General features: G+C 53.5%; 1 protein-coding gene across 7 annotated transcripts in view; it reads right to left on the reverse strand.

The window, feature by feature from the left end:
• The window catches only part of TMEM94 (transmembrane protein 94), a 28851-nt gene that overhangs the window by 6849 nt on the left and 2410 nt on the right, over positions 1-19592 (reverse strand). For 3 of the 7 annotated variants that reach the window (XR_010318299.1, XM_064270755.1, XM_064270754.1), the window contains exons 2-14: positions 6946-7065; positions 6491-6618; positions 6035-6171; positions 4496-4698; positions 4074-4225; positions 3578-3680; positions 3272-3358; positions 2893-3009; positions 2499-2555; positions 2075-2179; positions 1770-1934; positions 1339-1548; positions 32-347 (exon numbers count right to left, since the gene is read on the reverse strand). Coding sequence is in view for 6 of the 7 variants with exons in the window: in XM_064270755.1 (XP_064126825.1) it covers positions 32-347; positions 1339-1548; positions 1770-1934; positions 2075-2179; positions 2499-2555; positions 2893-3009; positions 3272-3358; positions 3578-3680; positions 4074-4225; positions 4496-4698; positions 6035-6171; positions 6491-6618; positions 6946-7065 (1900 nt within the window). In the remaining variant the exon portion in view is untranslated. Of the gene's footprint in view, positions 1-31; positions 348-1338; positions 1549-1769; positions 1935-2074; positions 2180-2498; positions 2556-2892; positions 3010-3271; positions 3359-3577; positions 3681-4073; positions 4226-4495; positions 4699-6034; positions 6172-6490; positions 6619-6945; positions 7066-14635; positions 15242-19592 lie in introns of those variants that run through there. The other 4 variants (XM_064270757.1, XM_064270756.1, XM_064270759.1 and 1 more) reach the window with 3 other exon arrangements.

The following is a 19592-nucleotide window of genomic DNA, read 5'->3' on the forward strand; positions in this document are numbered from 1 at the left end:
GCTCAGCCACCCGCTGCCCGCTGGGCCGTACCAATGAGGCGGGCCAGCTCGCAGAGGCCCCAGGGCACGTGCACTGGCAGCACGGCACTGTGGCTCTCCTGCAAGGCGATGTTGCACAGGTGGTCCGAGAACCGGCAGAGCCGCTCAGTGACGCTGGAGTTGCACAGGTTCAGCAGCACGTTCAGGCCCAGCGGCTTGAGGGAGGTGAGGTGCAGCTGCCAGTTGGAGTCATCGAACTGGATGCAGGAGGGGTTCTGCTGATCCTGGGACAGGCTCAGCATCTCCAGGTGGTAGTCACACACGAAGTCCTCGGCCTCGGAGGGCTCACCTTCCATCCCAGGTTGGGTCTGTGGGGCCGCGTGAGGGGAGGGAACGCCTCAGATAGCCTGGGAGGCCATGGGGAGTAGGCTTTGGCTCCCCCTCCTCCCAATGTGGGGAAGGAGCTGGTCCTGAGAGAAAGTGTGTGCTTCTCGGCAGAATTCCTTCCCCCAACCCTCCTCCTGCCCCTCCTTCTTGGATTCCGTCTGGTTCTAGTAGCCAGACAGGTCCTCTGGTCTGCAGGAGAGCCCACAGATGACACTGGCCACACCTAAAAAGAGGGGAAACCAGACCAAGGACGAAACAATAAAGGCCTTTTTCAGCCAGGGGAAAATATTTCAGAGGAAGTCACTGGCTTCGTCTTTAGAAGGTTGTAAGTAGGAGACAGGGAGTCTGTTAACTCGCTGCCCACAAGTCAATTCCGACTCATAGCTACCCTGTAGGATAGGGTAGGAAACAGGGTTTCCAAGGCTGTAGTCTTTACAGAAGCAGACTGCCACATTTTCTCCTGCAGAGCAGCTGGTAGGTCTCAACTGCCAACCTTTCAGTTAGCAGCTGAGCGCTTAACCACCATGCCACCAAGCTCCTTATTAGATAAAGGACTAAACAAAAAAAAAACAAACTCATTGCCACTGAGTCGATTCCAACTCATAGTGACCCTATAGGACAGAGTAGAACTGCCCCATAGGGTTTACCAAGGAGCAGCTGGTAGTTTCGAACTGTTGACCTTTTGGTTAGCAGCTGTAGCTCTTAACCACTTCACTACCAGGACTCCAGACAAGGGACTAGCCCTAACCAATTACCTTCCATAAGACCTGGAGAGGGGGAAATGGGCCAAATTACAGAACTGAAGTGGGCAAGGCACCAGGAGACAGTCCTGAGCAGCAAGCCTGGGGCTCTGCAACGAAGGGCATCCCTCTGCTCGCTCAGGCTCCAGCAGTCCAAGCTGGCCGTGCCCCAAGCAGGAGGCCACGACACCCCAGCTGGGTGAGGCGGCTGTGCCCTCTGCCTCCCCCTCACCTTGCTGGGCTCCTCGTCCCTGCCCTCGATGTCCCTGCTGAAGCTCACATTGGAGCCAGATGGGTGTTTGCTGCGGCCGTGTGGCTTGTGGTGAGAGTGGGGCTCAGGTGGCTTGCAGCCATCGCCTGGCCAGTCGCCACGCTCCTGCTCATTGGAAAGGTGCAGGGTGTTGTTCAGTGAGCTGGCCAGAAGGGTGTCTCGTTCGTGGGGCTGACGAAAGGAAGGAGCACAGGCCTGTGATCATGTCCTGCTGGATCCTGGGCTGGGAAGATGGTGGTTCTGGGCCCCTTTACTGTCCTGGCTGTGGCTTTGCCTTAACCGTTCAGAAGCCGATCCCAATGGTGCCTGGGCCCTCCCCCTCCTGCCTACAGCTCACCCTCCCTGAGGCTACTGGCCAGGCTCCAAGGGCAGCCCCTGGGAGCCGGCCGTACCTCCTCCTCTACCTCAGGGTGGCAGAAGGAGCGCGTGGACAGGTCATCTGTCAGGTCCTCGTGGCTGCTGTGTGGGGGCTCCACCTTCCCACTGAAGAACAACACCGTCTCGGGGCTGGGATTCGGCCAAGACAGGATGCCCTGCTTGTCTACACAGCACAGGACCTGCAAGGAGAGTGACTGGGATTGGAAAGGGGACCTGGCAGTAGCCCGGCCTGCCAGGGACCGCTTAAACAGCAGGCACAATCAGATACAGCTGGCTGGGAGGCCGGGTGGCAGTGCCTCCTGTCAGGGCCCTGGCTCACCGTGACAGAGCCCAGGCTGTGCAGCAGGCTGGAGCTGTGGCTCAGCGTTGGTGATGTCCCTCGGACCACCCTCAGGAAGTGGCCCCAGATGCAGCGTAACATTTCCTGGTAGGAGAGAGAAAGTCTGTCAGGATGTGTGGGGCTCAGCCCTAATCGGCCTGCAGATGCTTCCAGGGCCAAAAGAGAGAAAGTCGGGGCAGCCTTGGGAAGTTGGGATGGAAACGTGTCTCTCCAGGCGAGGGCCCTGACATGTTGCAGGCCCAGACCCAGGTGTGCCCACATAAGATGGGGTACTGGTGGCTTCGAGGGCCTGACTAGGAGCTAGAGGACCATGAAGTAAGTCCTGGGGACCTGGGAAGAGCCTGAGGGAGCTCAAGTTCATAGCTACAGGGGCCTGGGGTAGAATTATCCTGAGTTAGGATACCTGAGAGGAGACAACTTCTGTGTAGCTGCTGAGGGTGTCCTCTGAAAACTTGGCCAGCTGTGCAGAGGAAGGGGTGACAGCCTCAGTGTAAGGAAAATGCCACCTTCACGCAGGCCCCCCTGCTGGCCAGGATGGGGGCCCCATGCCAGCGAGGCTCCCATCCCCTTTGTGAATGACACCCGGGCTGTCCTTGAGTCCCTTGTTTAGGGGAGCAGGATGGTATTCACCCTCACCCAGGCCTGGCCTGGGGGCTCTTCTGGAATGGGGGGCCGCAGCCTTGGAGGGTGCCCGGGGCCTCCAGTGCACTGAGCCCATGGTAGGGCTGGCCTGCTGCCCCTGTTCTCTGGGGCACAGCCGACCCCCAACTTCTTCATTCTGCCCTGGAAGAACCTACCAAGGAGCTGGGTGAGGCCTCACTCATCTGGGCCAGGGTACGGGCTTCTCCACAGGCGGTGGCCAGAACCCAGAGGACTGGGAAGAGCAGAGGCAGGATGGGCAGGACACCATTCACCTGGGGAAGAGAGGGCACACTGAAGGCCCACACTGGCCCACATGGAGTACAGAGGAAGGGGCTTCCCTGGCCGTGTGGCTGGTCCTGGGTAGAAAGGGCAGCTGTCCAAAGGCAGGAAGGGAAGAATGGAGTTCTTAAACTGGAGCCCGAGGGATGGACTTCAGGGCTTCAGAGAGGAAGGAACAGTCAGGGCACCATGAGGGGATAGAGCCCCCTCATGGGGAAGAGGACAGCACAGCAGGAAAGAAAGGGCAGCCCTTACCTGGAGCTGGAGTAGAGTGTACTGCCAGGAGGTGACCCCAGGGGCCTTGAACATGAAGCGCAGCGCGTTGGTGATGAGGAAGCCAGCCTGGTGGAAACAGTAGGGCACAGCCTTAACACCCTCCCTGGAGAGGGACCAGGACCAGGTGCCAAGGCTCCCCTTCCTTTGCCTGCTCACACCTCCCCAGTGTACCTGGGGACTCCTGTCCTCACTCGCACACCTGCCTGGGTCTGGCCCTGAGGCTTGGGAAAGCCCTGTCTCCCCACCCGCAGCTCTCTCCTTGCCCGACGACCCCCCCTCACTCACCAGGACCACGGGCACAGCATAGTGCAGCATCACTGACTGCACGGTGAACCTCTCGTTGTCCAGGGCAGTGACCGGCCGGGACAGGGCCATGTCCAGGCACCATCTGCAGCAAGAGGCGACCCTCAGCCCTGCTCAGGGGAGAGACCAGAAACTCCCTCCTTGGAAGGACTCTTAGTCTCACGAGCAGACACTACTTCTTGGAGCACCACCAGGCCCCAGAACCCCTTGCTATGCCCCGGCCCTGATTGAGTGACCCCCTGGGAGAGTGGCCAATGGCCGGCCAGCCTCCAGAGCTGTGCCCTCAGGGCTGAGATTGGGAGGGGAGCATTCACCTAGTCTAAGGATGCTCCCAAAAAGCTACAGAGAAGAGCCTCAGGAGATACCCAGTCTCATGAGGGCCCGTATGAACCAGGCACCTTCCCTGCAAGCCCTAACACCCTGTTCCTGGGGGGGGCAGGGGTGCCAGGAAGAGAAGTCAGGAGGGCAGCACCCCTACCTGATGTTGTCAATCACAGGGGTCTCAAGGACACGGAAGAGCCGGTGCTGCTGGGGGTTCTGGGGCCCTTTCTTCACTTCTCCCCGGGGAGACGGGGGTGGGGAGAAAGGGGGAAACAGGTCTCCGGGCTCCAAGACAATGTGTTCATCATCCTGCCGGCAAGGAGGGAGGGGGGTGGGGTAATTAAAGGGTCTATTGGAAACCACTCTTCCTGGATTATTCCGGCTACACGGAGACACATCACAGGGGCAATTTACAGAGGGTCAGTTGGGGGACTGGAGTCCTAGCAGCTTGAGGATTGAGAGGAGAAAGGGCTCCATTTCACAGCCCTGCCAAGAAGCCCACCAGCTGGCCAGGAAGCCTCCCACCGTTTCCTGTGGGCACTCCCACATCCCCAGGAAAGGAGGAAAGCCTCGAGCTACCTTGATGCCCCTCAGAGAGGCGAAGGACTCCTGGCCCGGCCTCAGAGCTATGACATCGCCTTCCACCAAAAGGTTGACTGGCAGGTTCACCAGGTGTCCGTCTCTGTAGGCCCAGTGCAGGGACCAGGATGGCGCAAAGGGCATGTGGAGGTCGGGGTACATGGCATTGGGCCACCTGGTCTCCTTGCCATCCCTGAGGGCATCTGATGAGAATGGAGAGAGGGAAGCAATCTCCTCACCCACCGCTCCATGCCCCAGCCAGGCCCAGCACATACTCTTCCCACACCATTCATTCAGATGCTTCCCTTCACCCCAGCCCAGCCACCTCCACCTCCTCTGAACCCCAAGGCTGTCGTTCTCTGCACCCCCACTGCATTCAAACCCCCTTCATGAAACCTGCTGAGGGTCTTGGGTGGGTGCTGAGCCCTGTGAGGGGTACAAAGATGAAGAAGACACAGTCCCTGCCCTCAAGGAGCTACGACCCATCAGGGAGGTGAGACACACCAGCGAATAACTCCAACCCAGGCCAACACACGCTCAGCAGTTAGGAAAGATGTCAGTGCCATGGGAGGACAAAGAGGGAGTAAATGAATCTGGGGGGGGTGATCAGAGGTGGCTTCGGGAAATGCACATTTGAAATGGTCCTTGACGGGCGGGTGGGATTGTGCCCATGGAGATGAGTGAGGGAAAAGCATACCAGGCAGAGGAAGAGCGGAACAAAGATGTGGAGGCAGCGAGGGGTTGACCCCAGTGGGGTCAGCACTAGTGAATAGCTGTAACGTGAGAATGAGCACCAAGAGAAGGGGTTGGGTGGGGAGGGCAGAGGCCCCAGGAAGCCATGGGCAACATCTAAGGTGACTTTGGTAAGCAAGAAGGAGCCACCAGTAGTTCCTGAGCTAGGGAATAAGCTCCTGGAGAGCGGGGCCCCTCTTCCTCAGTCACCGTTGTACTCCCAGTGCCTGGCACATGGCTGGCACTTGATGAATTGTTTCAGAATGAGTGAACAAGTTCTCACTTAGCTGTCGAACCTCCACTGCTGGGACTGCTGGAGAAAGCCTCATCAGAGCAGATGCTGCTCCCATAACAAGACCACATGCTCCAGAAGCAGGAGCCACTGTCTCCCAAAGAGCCTAACATATCCCCCGGTCTACTGCAGCTTCGTCAACACCGACTGAACGGAGCACGGGCAGAAACCAGGCTCTGAGTCCCACCCTTCTTCAGGACTGGGCTGCCCCTACCCCATTCTTGCAGGTATCTCAGACTTCTTTGGTCCGTCTTGCCACCTCTCCTGGCACCTGGTATAGTATGACCAGACAACACAGACTGGAAAGAGGAAATCTCCACTGTCCTCCGGCCAAGAGAGTGTGTCTTCCCTGTTGGTCTCCCAGTGCTAACAAGCCCACAGCACTGCCATGAGCGTTCCTGCCTACCCAGGCCACCGCTCTCCTGGCCCTGCTCAAGGACAGCTGGGCTCCTGCCTGGGGCTCTGACGTCTCCTTGGACATCTCCTCCTCCCAACCTGCTGACCCTTAGGCTCACCTTGGATTTGGTCAATGATCCCTCGGAGTCTGTGCTCCACCTCCTGACGCTTCAGCCGATCCTGCCACCCAATGAGGACGAGGTTGAGAAGCAGCAACAGGGACAGCGCCAAGGCGTTCACCAGCTCCACCCCGTGGCTGGGCAGAAGAAGCAGAGGCTGTACTGCCAGAGAAAGAGGATCTCCGACCCAGGCAACCCTCAGAGCCCAAGACTCCCCTTCCTACCCCAGGCCCTTCTGAAAAGAATGGAATGTTCTGATTCCTGACACCAGCCAGGCCTCTGGCCCAGTCAAGGGGCTGAAGCGTTTCCTACTGGGGAGCAGCAGCCCCTCTCCCCTGGCTGTCCTGGTGGGACAGCAGAAAACCTGTGCTGAGGCAGGACAGGAACAGGCGCCGGGCCTCAGTTTGGAGCTTTGGGAACTGCCCCTTCCCAGGGGCTGCCGGGAGCCTTGTTTACCTCCCAGCTGGCTGGCTCCCATGGCAGCCCAGCAGCAGCAGCACCGCCAGCAGCATGAGCCAGGCTCCCGGCCAGTGGAAACAGGAGCAGCGGTTACTGTGGTGCAGGAAGCTGCTTCTCCACATCTCCTGCAAAGGAATGACAGAGGCTGGAGGGAGAGGCCCAGGGACCCAGGGACGGGGCAGCAGGAAGGAGGCCAGCTTCCCGTCCTACTAGACTCTGGCCGCCTTCCCCCACTTGCCCACCCTGCCCAGTCCCCGACCAGCTTTGTCTTCTCGTTCTCATTTTGGCTGGGGTCCACCAGCCTGTGGAGTTAGGACTCCACCTCTTTCTGATTTTTCATGATGCCTAGCTGGGTTGTGTGGCCCAGGTTGACAGGGTGAGTCTCAGCCTAGAGAACAGGCCTCCTGCCTCTGCCATCCTGGCTGGACTCGTTGCTCTGGGAAGCAGCTCACCTTCCATGTAAGACGTTTCTTCCGCTCCTTCAGGTGTCCTTCCAGCACTGCCTCCAGCTGCTCCTTCAGGATGCCGAGCGCCTTCCTGGTAGACAGGCCCAGGGCCAAGGGAGGCTCGCCCTGGGGAAGCAGAGATACCTCAGTGACTCCCTGGAGGCCTGGACCCCCACCAGGAGGGAGCTCAGCCTGCAGGCTGGGCCCCCCTCTCACCGCCCTGACCTTTCTCCTGAAGGAAGCCGCCCTCCTCTTTCTCCATTAGCTCCGGCCCCTCGGGGTGTAACCATATTCCAATCTCCACCAAATTAAACAACATTCGAGTACACAGACCCCTTCTCTTCAAAGCCAAGTTTATCTCAGTGTTATCTAACTCCCCTTCACTCAACACTCAACCCACTGCCTTCTCCCTGCCCCCTCAGACTGTTCCCACCACTGGTATCCCAATTTATTTATTTATATTTGCTTTTAATATAATTTAGTTGTATATTTATATAATTTAATTTTTAATAATGGCTGTTTAACAATTAGCTTGCAAAATTCCTGAAAATTTAACAATTGATTTTTTTTCAAATTTTATGTTTCATTTATTTAGTTTTACTTTTTGAACATTTTATTATGCTTTAGGTGAAAGTTTACATAGCAATTTAGTTTTCCATTCAATAATTCACGCATAAATTGTTCCATGACATTGGCTGCAGTCCCCACAATATGTCAGCACTCTTCCGATTTCCACCCTGGGTTCCCCATTTCCATTTGTCAGCTTTCCCTGCCCCTCCCTGCCTTCTCATCTTTGCTTTTGGGTGAATGTTGCCCTTTTGGTTCTTGTACAGCGATTGTTCTAAGGAGCACATTTCCACAGGTGTTACTGTTTATTTTATTGGCCAGTCTATGATTTGATTGAAAGGTGGCCTCAGGCTTCAGTTCCAGGTTAGAAGCGTGTCTTGGGGCAAGAGTCTCAGGGATTCCCCCAGTCTCTATCAGACCAGTAAGTCTGGTCTTTATGAATCTGAGTTTTGTTCTACATATTTCACTCATTCTAACTGGGACCTTCTATTGTGATCCTGGTCAGAGCAGTCTGTAGTGGTAGCCAGGCTAGAGGAGGCTGTGGTTCACGAGGGCCATTAGTCCTGTGGACTAATTGCTTCCTTGAGTCTTTGGTTTTCCTTCACTCTCCTTTGCACCAGATGGGAAGAGACAAACACTTGTATCTTCGATGGCGGCTCAATAGCTTTTAAAGACCCCAGATGCTACTCACCAACCTAGGATGTAGAACATTATCTTTATGAACTATGTTATGCCAATTGACCTAGAGTCCCCTGACACTATAGTCCTTAACCTTCAAGCCCAGGAGCTCAGTCTCAGGTGTTTGGTTATGTCTAAGAAGTTTCTGTAAGTGTGCCCCATGTGCACTATTACATATATGAATATATATGCAACACATACAAATACGTATGTAGAAATATCCACAACCATACCTATATAAGCAAGCAGGTGTACTCCCGTAAGACCTCTCACATCTATTGAGCATACGTATCTACCTATGTATCCACTCACAAATAACTGTTTGTTATTGCTGTTGTTGCAGGATTATATATGTTATAGTATATACCGCGGTTGCCTTTTAGTCTCCCATACCTCTCAGTGTCTTCCTTTGTCTTGGTTACGTTGTGCTGACTTCTCCCATATTGTATATTGGCTTTCCCTTCACCAGAATTAACACATGTCTGTTATCTAGTTAGTTGACCTCCAAATTTAGCTCAGTGGTTCCAGGCTTTTAGATTTCATAGACCAGAAAATACATACATATTAAATGGGGGAGAGGGGGCTAACAGAGATGTGAGCTTTTTATTTTCCTAGTAAAGAGATTAAAAAAAAAAAGACTTCTTCAACTTTCTACTTCTTTATACTTCTTAAAATCAGCCAGTGAAAACCCTTGGGTCACAATGGTCTGATCCCAATGTGCATGGGACCGCCATAAGTTGGGGGCTGACTTCACAGCAGCTAACAAACCATTTGTCATGGATTGAACCATGTCCCCCAAAAGTATCTGTCAACTTGGCTAGGTCATGATTCCCTTGTATGACTGTGTAATTGTCTACCATTTTATCATCTGATGTGATTTCCCTATGTGTTGTAAATCCTATCACTATGATGAAATGAGATGGATTATTGGCAGTTATATCGACGAGATATACAAGGTTAGATAGTGTCTTAAGCCAATTTCTTTGAGATATAAAAGAGAGAAGCAAGCAGAGACATTGGAACCTCATATCACCAAGAAAGCAGTGCCAGGAGCAGAGCACACCCTTTGGACCTGAGGTTCCTGTGCTGAGATGCTCCCAGACGAAGGGAAGACTGATGACAACAACCTTCCTCCAGAGCTAACAGAGAGTGAAAGCCTTCCCCTGGAGCTGGGACCCTGAATTCGGACTTCTAGCCTACTGGACTGTGAGAGAATAAACTCTTTGTTAAAACCATCCACTTGCGGTATTTGTTATAACAGCACTAGATGACTAAGACATCATCTTCTATCACTACCATTTCAAAGAAGGACATTTTAACAGTAAAATATTAGGAAGGGTAGGCTATCAGAAAAAGGACAGCTTTTCCCAGGAAAGGACCCTCAACAGACCACCTCATTCTCAGCCCCTGCAAGGATGAGGGAAGCACAGCCATGGATAGGAAGTGGTCCCCCAATGAGCCTGGGGAAATGACCCCATTGTGTTACATGACCTCACAGGCCGGCAGGCCCCCTCTTACTGAGACTCACCTATTCCCTGGCTTCTCTCTGGCCTTCCTCTTCTTCTCTGTTCTTTTTCCTCCATCTAGTCCACAGTCCATCTAGGACGTCTTCTTTCCAACTGGATGTACGTTTCTAGGGCAACTTCATCCATATTCGGGGATTCACCTACCACTTGCAAGCTCACAACTCCTAAAGGTTACCTCTAGCCTGACCACCACTTTGAATTCAGGCCCGCTTATTCAACTGCCTCACAGCTGTTTCACAGACACCTCTGGCTCAGTACGCCCCAAAAGTTCAATATGTTTAAAATGCTGACATCACCATCTGGGTCCCCCCACCAGTCAGCTCTCCCGAAGCTACCACCTCACCTGGTTACCCAATCCAGACCCTGGGCCTGACCCCCATCCCACTCCAACCCTATCTCCAGCCTCCACCTCCAGGCTCTTCCTTTTCCAAACCAACTGCAACACTGCAGCCAGGGTCAATGCATATCTCATCAACTGATCCCCCTTTACCTTCGAAAGTCCAAACGCCTGAGTGTGGGCTGTAAGGACGGCCCTCAGGATCTGCTGCCGTCTCCAGCCCTGTTCCCTGCTACCACACCAGGCTCCTCTGGCTTGTCTCAGCGCTGAGAACCACACCGCCCCAAGATAACTCTTACTTCTCCTTCAAGACTCTGCTCCAACATCACCTCCTCCAAGAAACTTCCCCAAACCCAGGGTGGCACTTAACGGGGGAGGTCTGTCTCCGACAGCACCCGGGGCAGCCTGGCTCACAGCCCACATCCCACAGAACAGCAATTACAGGTTGTCATGACTACCTCTCCCACTAGACTGCAAACTCCTTGAGAACAGGTACTGAGGCACTAAAGTCTCCCATCCCCACCCGACTCCCGACAGCTAAGGCTACAGTAGAAGCTCACTGAATAGTTCCTGAATGAATGAGTGCACATGTGGCCTCACTGATCCCATTGATGACTTAATCAGGGGCTTCTGCAGCAGAAACACCTGGAGCTTTTAGAAATGTTTATGTCCAGCCCCCCGCCTTACATACTGAATCCAAACTCCTAAGGGTAAGGCCTCTCCAGAATGAATCTAAGGCACAGACCCCCAGCTTTGGGGGACGCCAGGAAAAATGATGCCACCAGAAAGGCAGTGCCTGAGGAGTGAACTCTCCCAAGGGCTGCCTGGGAGCATCACTGTGATTCATCAGGAAAAATCTGAGCAAGTGGAATGCATCCCTAGACCTGGGCCAACCAAGAAAGGGCTTTGAGGTTCCCTACTGAAGGTCCTGACAAAGGGTGGCTGAGCTGGGGACCTGGCATGCCCTGGCTGCCACGTCTCATTCTCCTCCCTCTTCCACACCTGCCGCCCACAGGCCTGCCTTCCTGCCTCCTGCCCTGGCTTTGCCAGCCAACGTTCTGGAGCTCTTCCTCTCTGCCTGGCAACCTGGCCTGGTCCCTCGCAGGACACACCCCACACAGCAAGACTCCTGGGTGGAGGGGCAGGATCTGCCTGCTGCAGCCCTGGCACCTGGGGGGCATCTCACTGGAGCCCCTACTGCTGGGCCTGCTGCCAGTGCCCTTGGCCCAAGGGGTGCGGAAGCTTCTAGAAGACCTGGCCCAAACACCTCCTAGCTCCCTCCCCTAAACCTCAGCTAATCCCCGCTCTCCACAGTGGCTTTGGGGGATTATGAAGATAAAAGTTGCTTCTTACCAGAGGGGATAAACTGGTTGTTTCAGCTCAGGAAGAAAGGGCCCTCTGGGCAGGGGGCCGTACCCCAGCATGGTTAAACACTGTGCTCCAAGGCACTCACCCCCTTTAGCAGGGACCCTGGCCCCTGCCCACTGGGGAGGCTGTGGTCCAGGACAAATGGACACCAGGGAAGGAAAGCTAAGGCTACACCTCGGCCTCCATGACTTCCTGCTGCTATGGAAGGGAGAAAGTCTTCAGGGAGAGTTACCCGCTCCCCCCCCCAAAAAAAAACCGAACCCACTGCCCTCAAGTCGATTCCAACTCATAGCGACCCTATAGGACAGAGTAGAATTGCCTCATAGGGCTTCCAAGGCTGTAAATCTTTATGGAAGCAGACTGCCACACCCTTCTCCCAGTGCAGCTGGTGGGTTCGAACTCTGACCTTTCGGTTACCAGCCAAGCGCTTAACCACTGTGCCACCAGAGCACCTTCAGGGAGGGTTGGGGGAAAATAAAAAGGAAAAGGGAGACCGCAGACTTTCTCAGGTCTAAGGGCAGGACCAGAAGGGGTGATACTGGTTCTTCCCATCCATCTACGCCAAGGAAAGACAAGAATTGGAAGGGCATCAGATGGATTAGGGCCAGGGGGATAAGCCAGGGCTTCCAGTGTCCCCCCGCTGGTCTTCCCTCCACCCCAGGCATAGACCCTGGAGCTCAGAGCTTACTCTCCACAGCCACAGAGAGTTATGGGATGCAAAGGAGCCCCCAGGACCGAGTTACCTAAATCAGGCCTCAAAAAATGATAAAGTGAGAGAAGTCTGGAAGGAAGGAAAGGCTCAAGCCAGAGACTGGGATGGGGAGGAAGAAGAGAAAGAAGGGCTGGGTTAATTCCACAGGGCTGCGGCTCACCTGGGACGCTGCTCGCCTGGGACAAGGGCACTGCCAGGTCCGGGAGGAGCACCATGCTGAGGAAGCATAATGGCTAAGAGGGGCACCTAGAGAGCCAGGCACCTGCTCTAGCCAGGATTCAAACCTTGGATGCTCATCAATTCCTATCTGCTCACACTGTTCAGAAAGTCTACAACCCCCCACCCATGGTCAGCCGTCCTGACACTGGCCACCTTATTCAGGCAGCCCCTAAACTCAGGGTAGCCCCACCCCAAACTGATTCTTTTTCTCTCTGTGTCTCCAGCTACCTAGGCCCTGCACACTGTTCTTCTCCAGGTGTGGGAGGTGTGGGCCAAGGCTGGCAGGTGCTGGGGCAGAGCCAGCTGAGGGGGGAGGGCCTGCCGTGCTGACCATGGGCTTTGGCCCCGTGTGTTGTGTCTGGCTGGGAGCACCAACCTCCAGACTGACGATGAAAGAACACAGCAGGGGAAAAGCAAACCATTCTGTAATTACACGCCTTCCAAAGAAAGCTCCTGCCTGCACAGGCTGGCCCCAGGGCCAGGAGGCAGCCTTCAGGGCCAGCCTACTCTCCAGGGCCCTCGACGCTCACCAAGGCGGAATGGCAACGCCTCACCCGTCCCTGTCAGGAAGGTCAAGTTAGGGTAAAATCACTGCTTTCTCACTGTGCCTCGGCTTTTCCCCTTGGGGTGTTAGAGCCAAAGCTGCGGAACTCGGAACTCGCTGGAAGAAGCCCTTTATTTACACTTTCTGAAGGAAAGTCCAAATGGGCTGAGAGAAAGCTGATCTGCTGGTGGGTGGGTAGGCTCTGCCAGCATCTCTCAAAGGACAGAGTTGGGCCGAGTCCCCTGGCAAGGGAGTGGGTATGGCTCACTTAGAAATAAGAACCCGAGTTGTACGCACTCAGTCTGCAGTCCAGCACACTCCTTGGACTATAGAAGCCAAGAAGGTCAAGGGCCTTAGGTACCCAAAGGTCACTTGAGATTCCTCCTGCTTTCCCGGTGCTCAGATACTCCCACCCCATCCATCAGTCACCGCACAGCTGTTCCTGAGCTGATGGCGAAGGAAGGTCTCTCTACCTACACGGACCTGCTCTGATGCTTTGCAGGGGGAACCAACACTGCTCCTCTGGTTTTAACTGCTCCAGCTCTACCGGGGCAGCAGAGGGAATTGCTGGGGCACCCCGGGCTCAGGAGAGGCTGGTGCAGAGGTGCACTGCTACCTTTGTTGTTCTCCTGCCGTCACCAAACGGGGAACACCGGCGGGCGGGGGGTCTGGGAGGCACGGTAAGGCTGGGGAAGGTTGAATCAGAACTGCACAGACTCTGCTTGGAAACAGGACCAGCCCTGCAAGGTCCAAGGCTAGGCATTCTGTATCTCTCTAACGAGCCTCTCGTAGCCAGCACACCTGAGGCCCCTGCCGCTCACTCAAACAGGCTTCTCAGGTGAGCCAGCCTGAAGCCCCCAGCCTTTTGGGAAATCCTCCCAGCAGCTGTTTTTCTTCCTACTCCCCGTGTTTTGGGAACAAGCAGAATAGACATCCCCCAGGCTCAGGTAGACAGGCTATGAGGGCAGGCCTTGACCTAGGTGGCCACTGACAACAGCAGATGACCACTGAGTAGGACTGGCTGGGCCTGGCATCTTCTCTAGGTCCCACTGTCACAGCCTCCTTGGCCAGGGCAGGTAGGAAGGGGCACAAAGCTGAACTTTACACAACGCCCAAATCACTGAAGCAGAGATTCAGCCGCTAGACACTTGCTCTTTTTAGCAGTCATGAGACATCCTTCTGGAATTGGCCAGACACAGGCTGGCTTGTCTGCAGGCAGGTCAACCAAAGCTGAGCAGAGGGGCTTCCTCCTCCTTACTCTTCCAGACTCAGGCTGACGGGAGCACTTCCACCACCTTCTTCCCCACCCCCCGCAGCCCCGAGACCCAGGGTACACTTGCCTCAGTTACCCACATGGTCCAGCAAGAAAAGCCCGATGGCCTCAGGGAGGGCTGGTATCCATGCCCAGCACCCGTTACCAAAGCTGCCTGTCACCTGTCCTCCTGCACGCAGGGACTAGGTCCTAGCATACCTGGACTGGATGTCCCTCAGGAAGGCCCAGCCTCCAGTCCTGCACAGGGAGGGGCCGGTCTGGGGGACCCAAGGGGAGCCTGCTGGCAGCAATCTAGACACACTGGCTTTCTGGCTTCGATCCCCATCCCTTCCAAAGTGCACGCCCCCTCATCATCACCTGAGCTGCCTCCAGTTCCGTACCCTGTCTTCAGGACTCGTGACAATTGCTAAGCCAAAGACTCCAGCACAAAGCGGGGAGCAAGCCAATTTCAGCACCAAGCTGGAGTACTCACTTTGCTGCCTCTGCCCTGCTGGGGCATCCATAGCTCTGCCTGCTTAAAGAGCATCAGGGGGGAGGAGTCGGCTACTGGAACTTCTAACACCGCTCTCCAAAAAGGAAGAGAGAAGCAGGGAGAGAGCTGCAGAGACCAGGCGCAGCAGAGAGGAGCTTCAATCTGCTGATTAATTCAGCCTATTTCCAGTCATGCTGCAGACTGGGGAGGGAGGAGGAGGAGGCAGCAGGCGGCCTGGGAGAAAGGGAGGGGAGGAGGGAGAGAGGGAGGGAGGCGAGAGGAGAAAGTTTGTATAAGGCTGGGCCAGACGTCCAGGAGCTGAGGCCGTTCATCAGAGAAGGCTCCTGCAGAGGGGCTGCCAGGTCCACGTGAGCACAGGGCCAGAGGCAGCAGAGGATGTGGGCTGACTGCTGGGCAGACGAGAGAAGCTGCACAGGAAATAGCTGCTGTCAGCCTGGCCAGGGTGCTGAGCACAACTGCCAGAATCAGAGAGGACCCCGGGGTCTGCCGAATAGTGGCTTTCTTCCCAGACCTCCTTCCCTTTGCCTCCACATCACTGGGCAAGGTTAGGGGCCCTGTTGTGGGTGAGCCTGTCATCTGTGAGTGCTCCCCTGAACCACTTGGAGACACCCCAGCACAGAGCCAGGCCAGCAGCAGCTCTTTCCGGTCATAACTGCAGGAAACAGAGCAGAGGGCCTTGAGTTATTTTATTAACAGCAGCATACCCTTCGAGGAGGGGAGGGGCTGGAGGGCTGGCTGCAGTGGGGAAGACTGGCTGTGGGAGGGACTCCAGCGAAGATATCTAGGAGGGCAGACAGTGGGCCAGGAAGCTAGCAGAAGAACCCAGCTGAAGGGAAGAGGGGAATCAGCTAAAAGGAAGGCCTCCAACACCCAGCAGCCAACACCTTCCCATCAGGTGGTGTGGGGATGCTGACAGCAGGTAATCAATGCCTGAATGCCCGGCCACAGGCGAACACCCTGGGACCAGGAGACCGCTTGGGGGACACCCTGGACCCCTCATCTCCAGTTCCCTGGGGCTCCAGCCCCAGCACCTCCCTGAGCATCAGGCAGAGCCTTAGGGAGTCGCAACAGCAGAAGTGTTGCTCTGGGACCCCAAGTTTGACATGCAGGAAGCTCTCTGCACAGATGCCCTGGGCAAAGGGGGATGAAAGGCACTGGGAGTGGGCTGGAAACTTCTCTGCCTAACCCCAGGCCGCCATTCGGATGGGGCCTCAATCACCGGAGAGGAGTAGCCTAACAGTCCCACCACCAGAGCTCGGGCTGGGGCCTGAGCGTGTTTCTCCAGGGCCCTGCCGTTTCCTAGACGACACTGTCTGGAGCTGCAGGGAAAGGAAGACAGAGCCTCAGCACCAGCAACAGGCCTCGCCCCTCCCCCTTGGCTAGCACAGCTCCTTGTGGGCCACCACACCAAGGAGCTGAATGGGAACAGCAAGGAGGGCCTGGGGTCCAGAGGTGAACAGCAGGAAGTCTCCAGGAGATTCAGGGAGGGGTAGGCAGGGTCAGCGCCCTGACGGCCACTATGAGGATGGAGCTGCCAGTGCAATGGGGCTGCAGCCTCAGAGGAACAAGGAGAAAGCCTCCTGCCCTTGCTCCCAGTCCCCTCAGCTTTATGCTAAGGCTCTGCTCACGTGGGCCGACGGAAACCTGCACTCTCCCTTCTGCGGCAGGCCATGGATGGAACAGCTCAGGAGGTCTAATCCAAATGTCTACAAGACCCCCAACCAGTCCCCTCCTGTCCTGCCTCCCTTCCTACACTGCCACTGACAAAGGGGGCCTTGCAGAGAGGCTGCAGAGGCTGCCATGTACAACCAAACACCTCTCGGGATTTGGTTTCTTAGTTTGGAGGTTTAGGGTCATGGTTTCATGAGACATTGCAGTTAACTGGCCTGATATCATGTTCAGTGCTTCTGTTCTATCTCCCAGTCTGTAAAACTTAAAAGCTTGCAAGTGGCCATCCAAGGTACGACAATTGGTCTCCATTCACCTGGAGCAACAGAGGTAGAATGACAGTAAGGGATAGCAGGAAGAACTGGAATGTATGGCTAATCACCTCATGAACAACTGGCTCCTTTGCCATGAGACCAGAGGAACTAGATGGTGCCTGGCTATCGTTACCGAACATTTTGAAAAAGCTGCTATTGAAGAATTCTGATCAAAGTAGGGAAAATGCAGAACAGAATTTCATATTCTCATGACTCCAGACATTCTGAAGCCATGGAGGCTGGATGAACCCTAGAAACTATTGCCTTGAGATAATCATTATACCTTGAACCAAAAATACCCCCTGAAGTATTCTTTAAAACAAACAATACTTTAGCTTAACTAGTAAAGAATGTCAGTCTTGAGCACTGTGCTCTTTTAAGAACTATCTATATGGGATCAAACTTACAACAACAACTTGAATGGCTAGATAGGAACCTTACAGGGCAGTGAGTTTATGTTAATGGGGGTGGAACAATTTGGAAAAGGAGGGTGAGAATGGCTGCACGACTAGAAGATTGTAATCACTGTCGCTGAACTGTACATATAGAAACTGTTGAATTGGTGTGTGCTCTGTGTACATTCTCAACAGTAACAAATAAAACAAAAAAAATTTTTAAAAAGAGGGCCCTGCATCTAAGGAACCAGACCTCACTGCTGTAGCACACCACCATGGGCTAGAGAACAGGAGCCAGTGGGGAGGGAGGCAAGACAGGAGAGACTAACAAGTGGGAAATCAGAAAGAGAAGTGGGGACGGTGCAGAAAATCATCCAGCAGCAGACAGCAGACCACTTCCCCATCAGTCACTGTCACGCCAGCTTGCCCCAGTCCTTATCCTCTAAGGAGCCTTCTGACTGTCCCAGGCCAGTGGGATTATCATTATTATTATTTTAATTTTTCTTGTGCTTTAAGTGAAAGTTTACAAATCAAGTCAGTCTCTCACACAAAAACCCATATACACCTTGCTACACGCTCCCAACTACTCTCCCCCTAATGAGACAGCCTGCTCTCTCCCTCCACTCTCTCTTTTCATATCCATTTTGCCAGCTTCTAACCCCCTCCACCCTCTCATCACCCCTCCAGGCAAGAGATGCCAACATAGTCTCAAGTGTCTACCTGATCCAAGAAGCTCACTCCTCACCAGCATCCCTCTCCAACCCCTTGTCCAGTCCAATCCATGTCTGAAGAGTTGGCTTCGGGAATGGTTCCTGTCCTGGGCCAACAGAAGGTCTGGGGGCCATGACCACCAGGGTCCTCCCAGTCTCAGTCAGACCATTAAGTCTGGTCTTATGAGAATTTGGGGTCTGTATCCCACTGCTCTCCTGCTCCCTCAGGAGTTCTCTGTTGTGTTCCCTGTCAGGGCAGTCATCGGTTGTAGCCAGGCACCATCCAGTTCTTCTGGTCTCAGGATGATGCAGTCTCTGGTTCATGTGGCCCTTTCTGTTTCTGGGGCTCATAATCACTTTGTGTCCTTGGTGTTCTTCATTCTCCTTTGATCCAGGTGTGTTGAGACCAACTGATGCATCTTAGATGGCTGCTTGCTAGTATTTAAGACCCCAGACGCCACTCTTCAAAGTGGGATGCAGAATGTTTTGTTAATAGATTTTATTATGCCAATTGACTTAGATGTCCCCTGAAACCATGGTCCCCAGACCCCTGCCCCTGCTACGCTGGCCTTCGATGCATTCAGTTTATTCAGGAAACTTCTTTGCTTTTGGTTTAGTCCAATTGTGCTGACCTCCCCTGTATTGTGTGCTGTCTTTCCCTTCACCTAAAGTAGTTCCTATCTACTATCTAATTAGTGAATGGCCCTCTCCCACCCTCCCTCCCTCCCCCTCTCGTAACCACAAAAGAATGTTTTCTTCTTGATTCAAACTATTTCTCGAGATGTTATAATAGTGGTCTTATACAATATTTGTTCTTTTGTAACTTACTAATTTCACTCAGCATAATGCCTTCCAGGTTCCTCCATGTTATGAAATGTTTCACAGATTCCTCACTGTTCTTTATCGATGCGTAGTATTCCATTGTGTGAATATACCATAATTTATTTATCCATTCATCCGTTGATGGGCACCTTGGTTGCTTCCATCTTTTTGGTACTGTAAACAGTGCTGCAATAAACATGGGTGTGCATATATCTGTTCGTGTAAAGGCTCTTATTTCTCTAGGATATATTCCAAGGAGTGGGATTGCTGGATCATATGGTAGTTCTAACTTTTTAAGGAAGCGCCAAATCGATTTCCAAAGTGGTTGTACCATTTGACATTCCCACCAGCAGTGTAGAAGTGTTCCAATCTCTCCACAGCCTCTCCAACATTTATTATTTTGTGTTTTTTGGATTAATGCCAACCTTGTTGGAGTGAGATGAAATGTCATTGTAGTTTTGATCTGCATTTCTCTAAAGGCTGATGATCGTGAACATTTCTTCATATATCTGTTAGCTACCTGAATGTCTTCTTTAGTGAAGTGTCTATTCATGTCTTTTGCCCATTTTTTAATTGGGTTATTTGTCTTTTTGCAGTTGACTTTTTGCAGTATCACGTAGATTTTAGAGATCAGGCGCTGATCAGAAATGTCATAGCTAAAAACTTTTTCCCAGTCTGTAGGCAGTCTTTTTACTCTTTTGGTGAAGTCTTTGGATGAGCGTAGGTGTTTGATTTTTTAGGAGCTTCCAGTTATCGAGTTTTTCTTCTACATTCTTTATAATGTTTTATATACTGTTTATACCATGTATTAGGGCTCCTAACGTTGTCCCTATTTTTTCTTCCATGATCTTTATCGTTTTAGATTTTATATTTAGGTCTTTGATCCATTTTGAGTTAGTTTTTGTGCGTGGAGTGAGGTATCGGTCTTGTTTCATTTTTTTGCAGATGGATATCCAGTTATGCCAGCACCATTTGTTAAAAAGACAGTCTTTTCCCCATTTAACTGTTTTGGGGCCTTTGTCAAATA

This window comes from Loxodonta africana, chromosome 18 (assembly GCF_030014295.1).
Source record: "Loxodonta africana isolate mLoxAfr1 chromosome 18, mLoxAfr1.hap2, whole genome shotgun sequence".
In the NCBI taxonomy this organism is placed as follows: domain Eukaryota; kingdom Metazoa; phylum Chordata; class Mammalia; order Proboscidea; family Elephantidae; genus Loxodonta; species Loxodonta africana.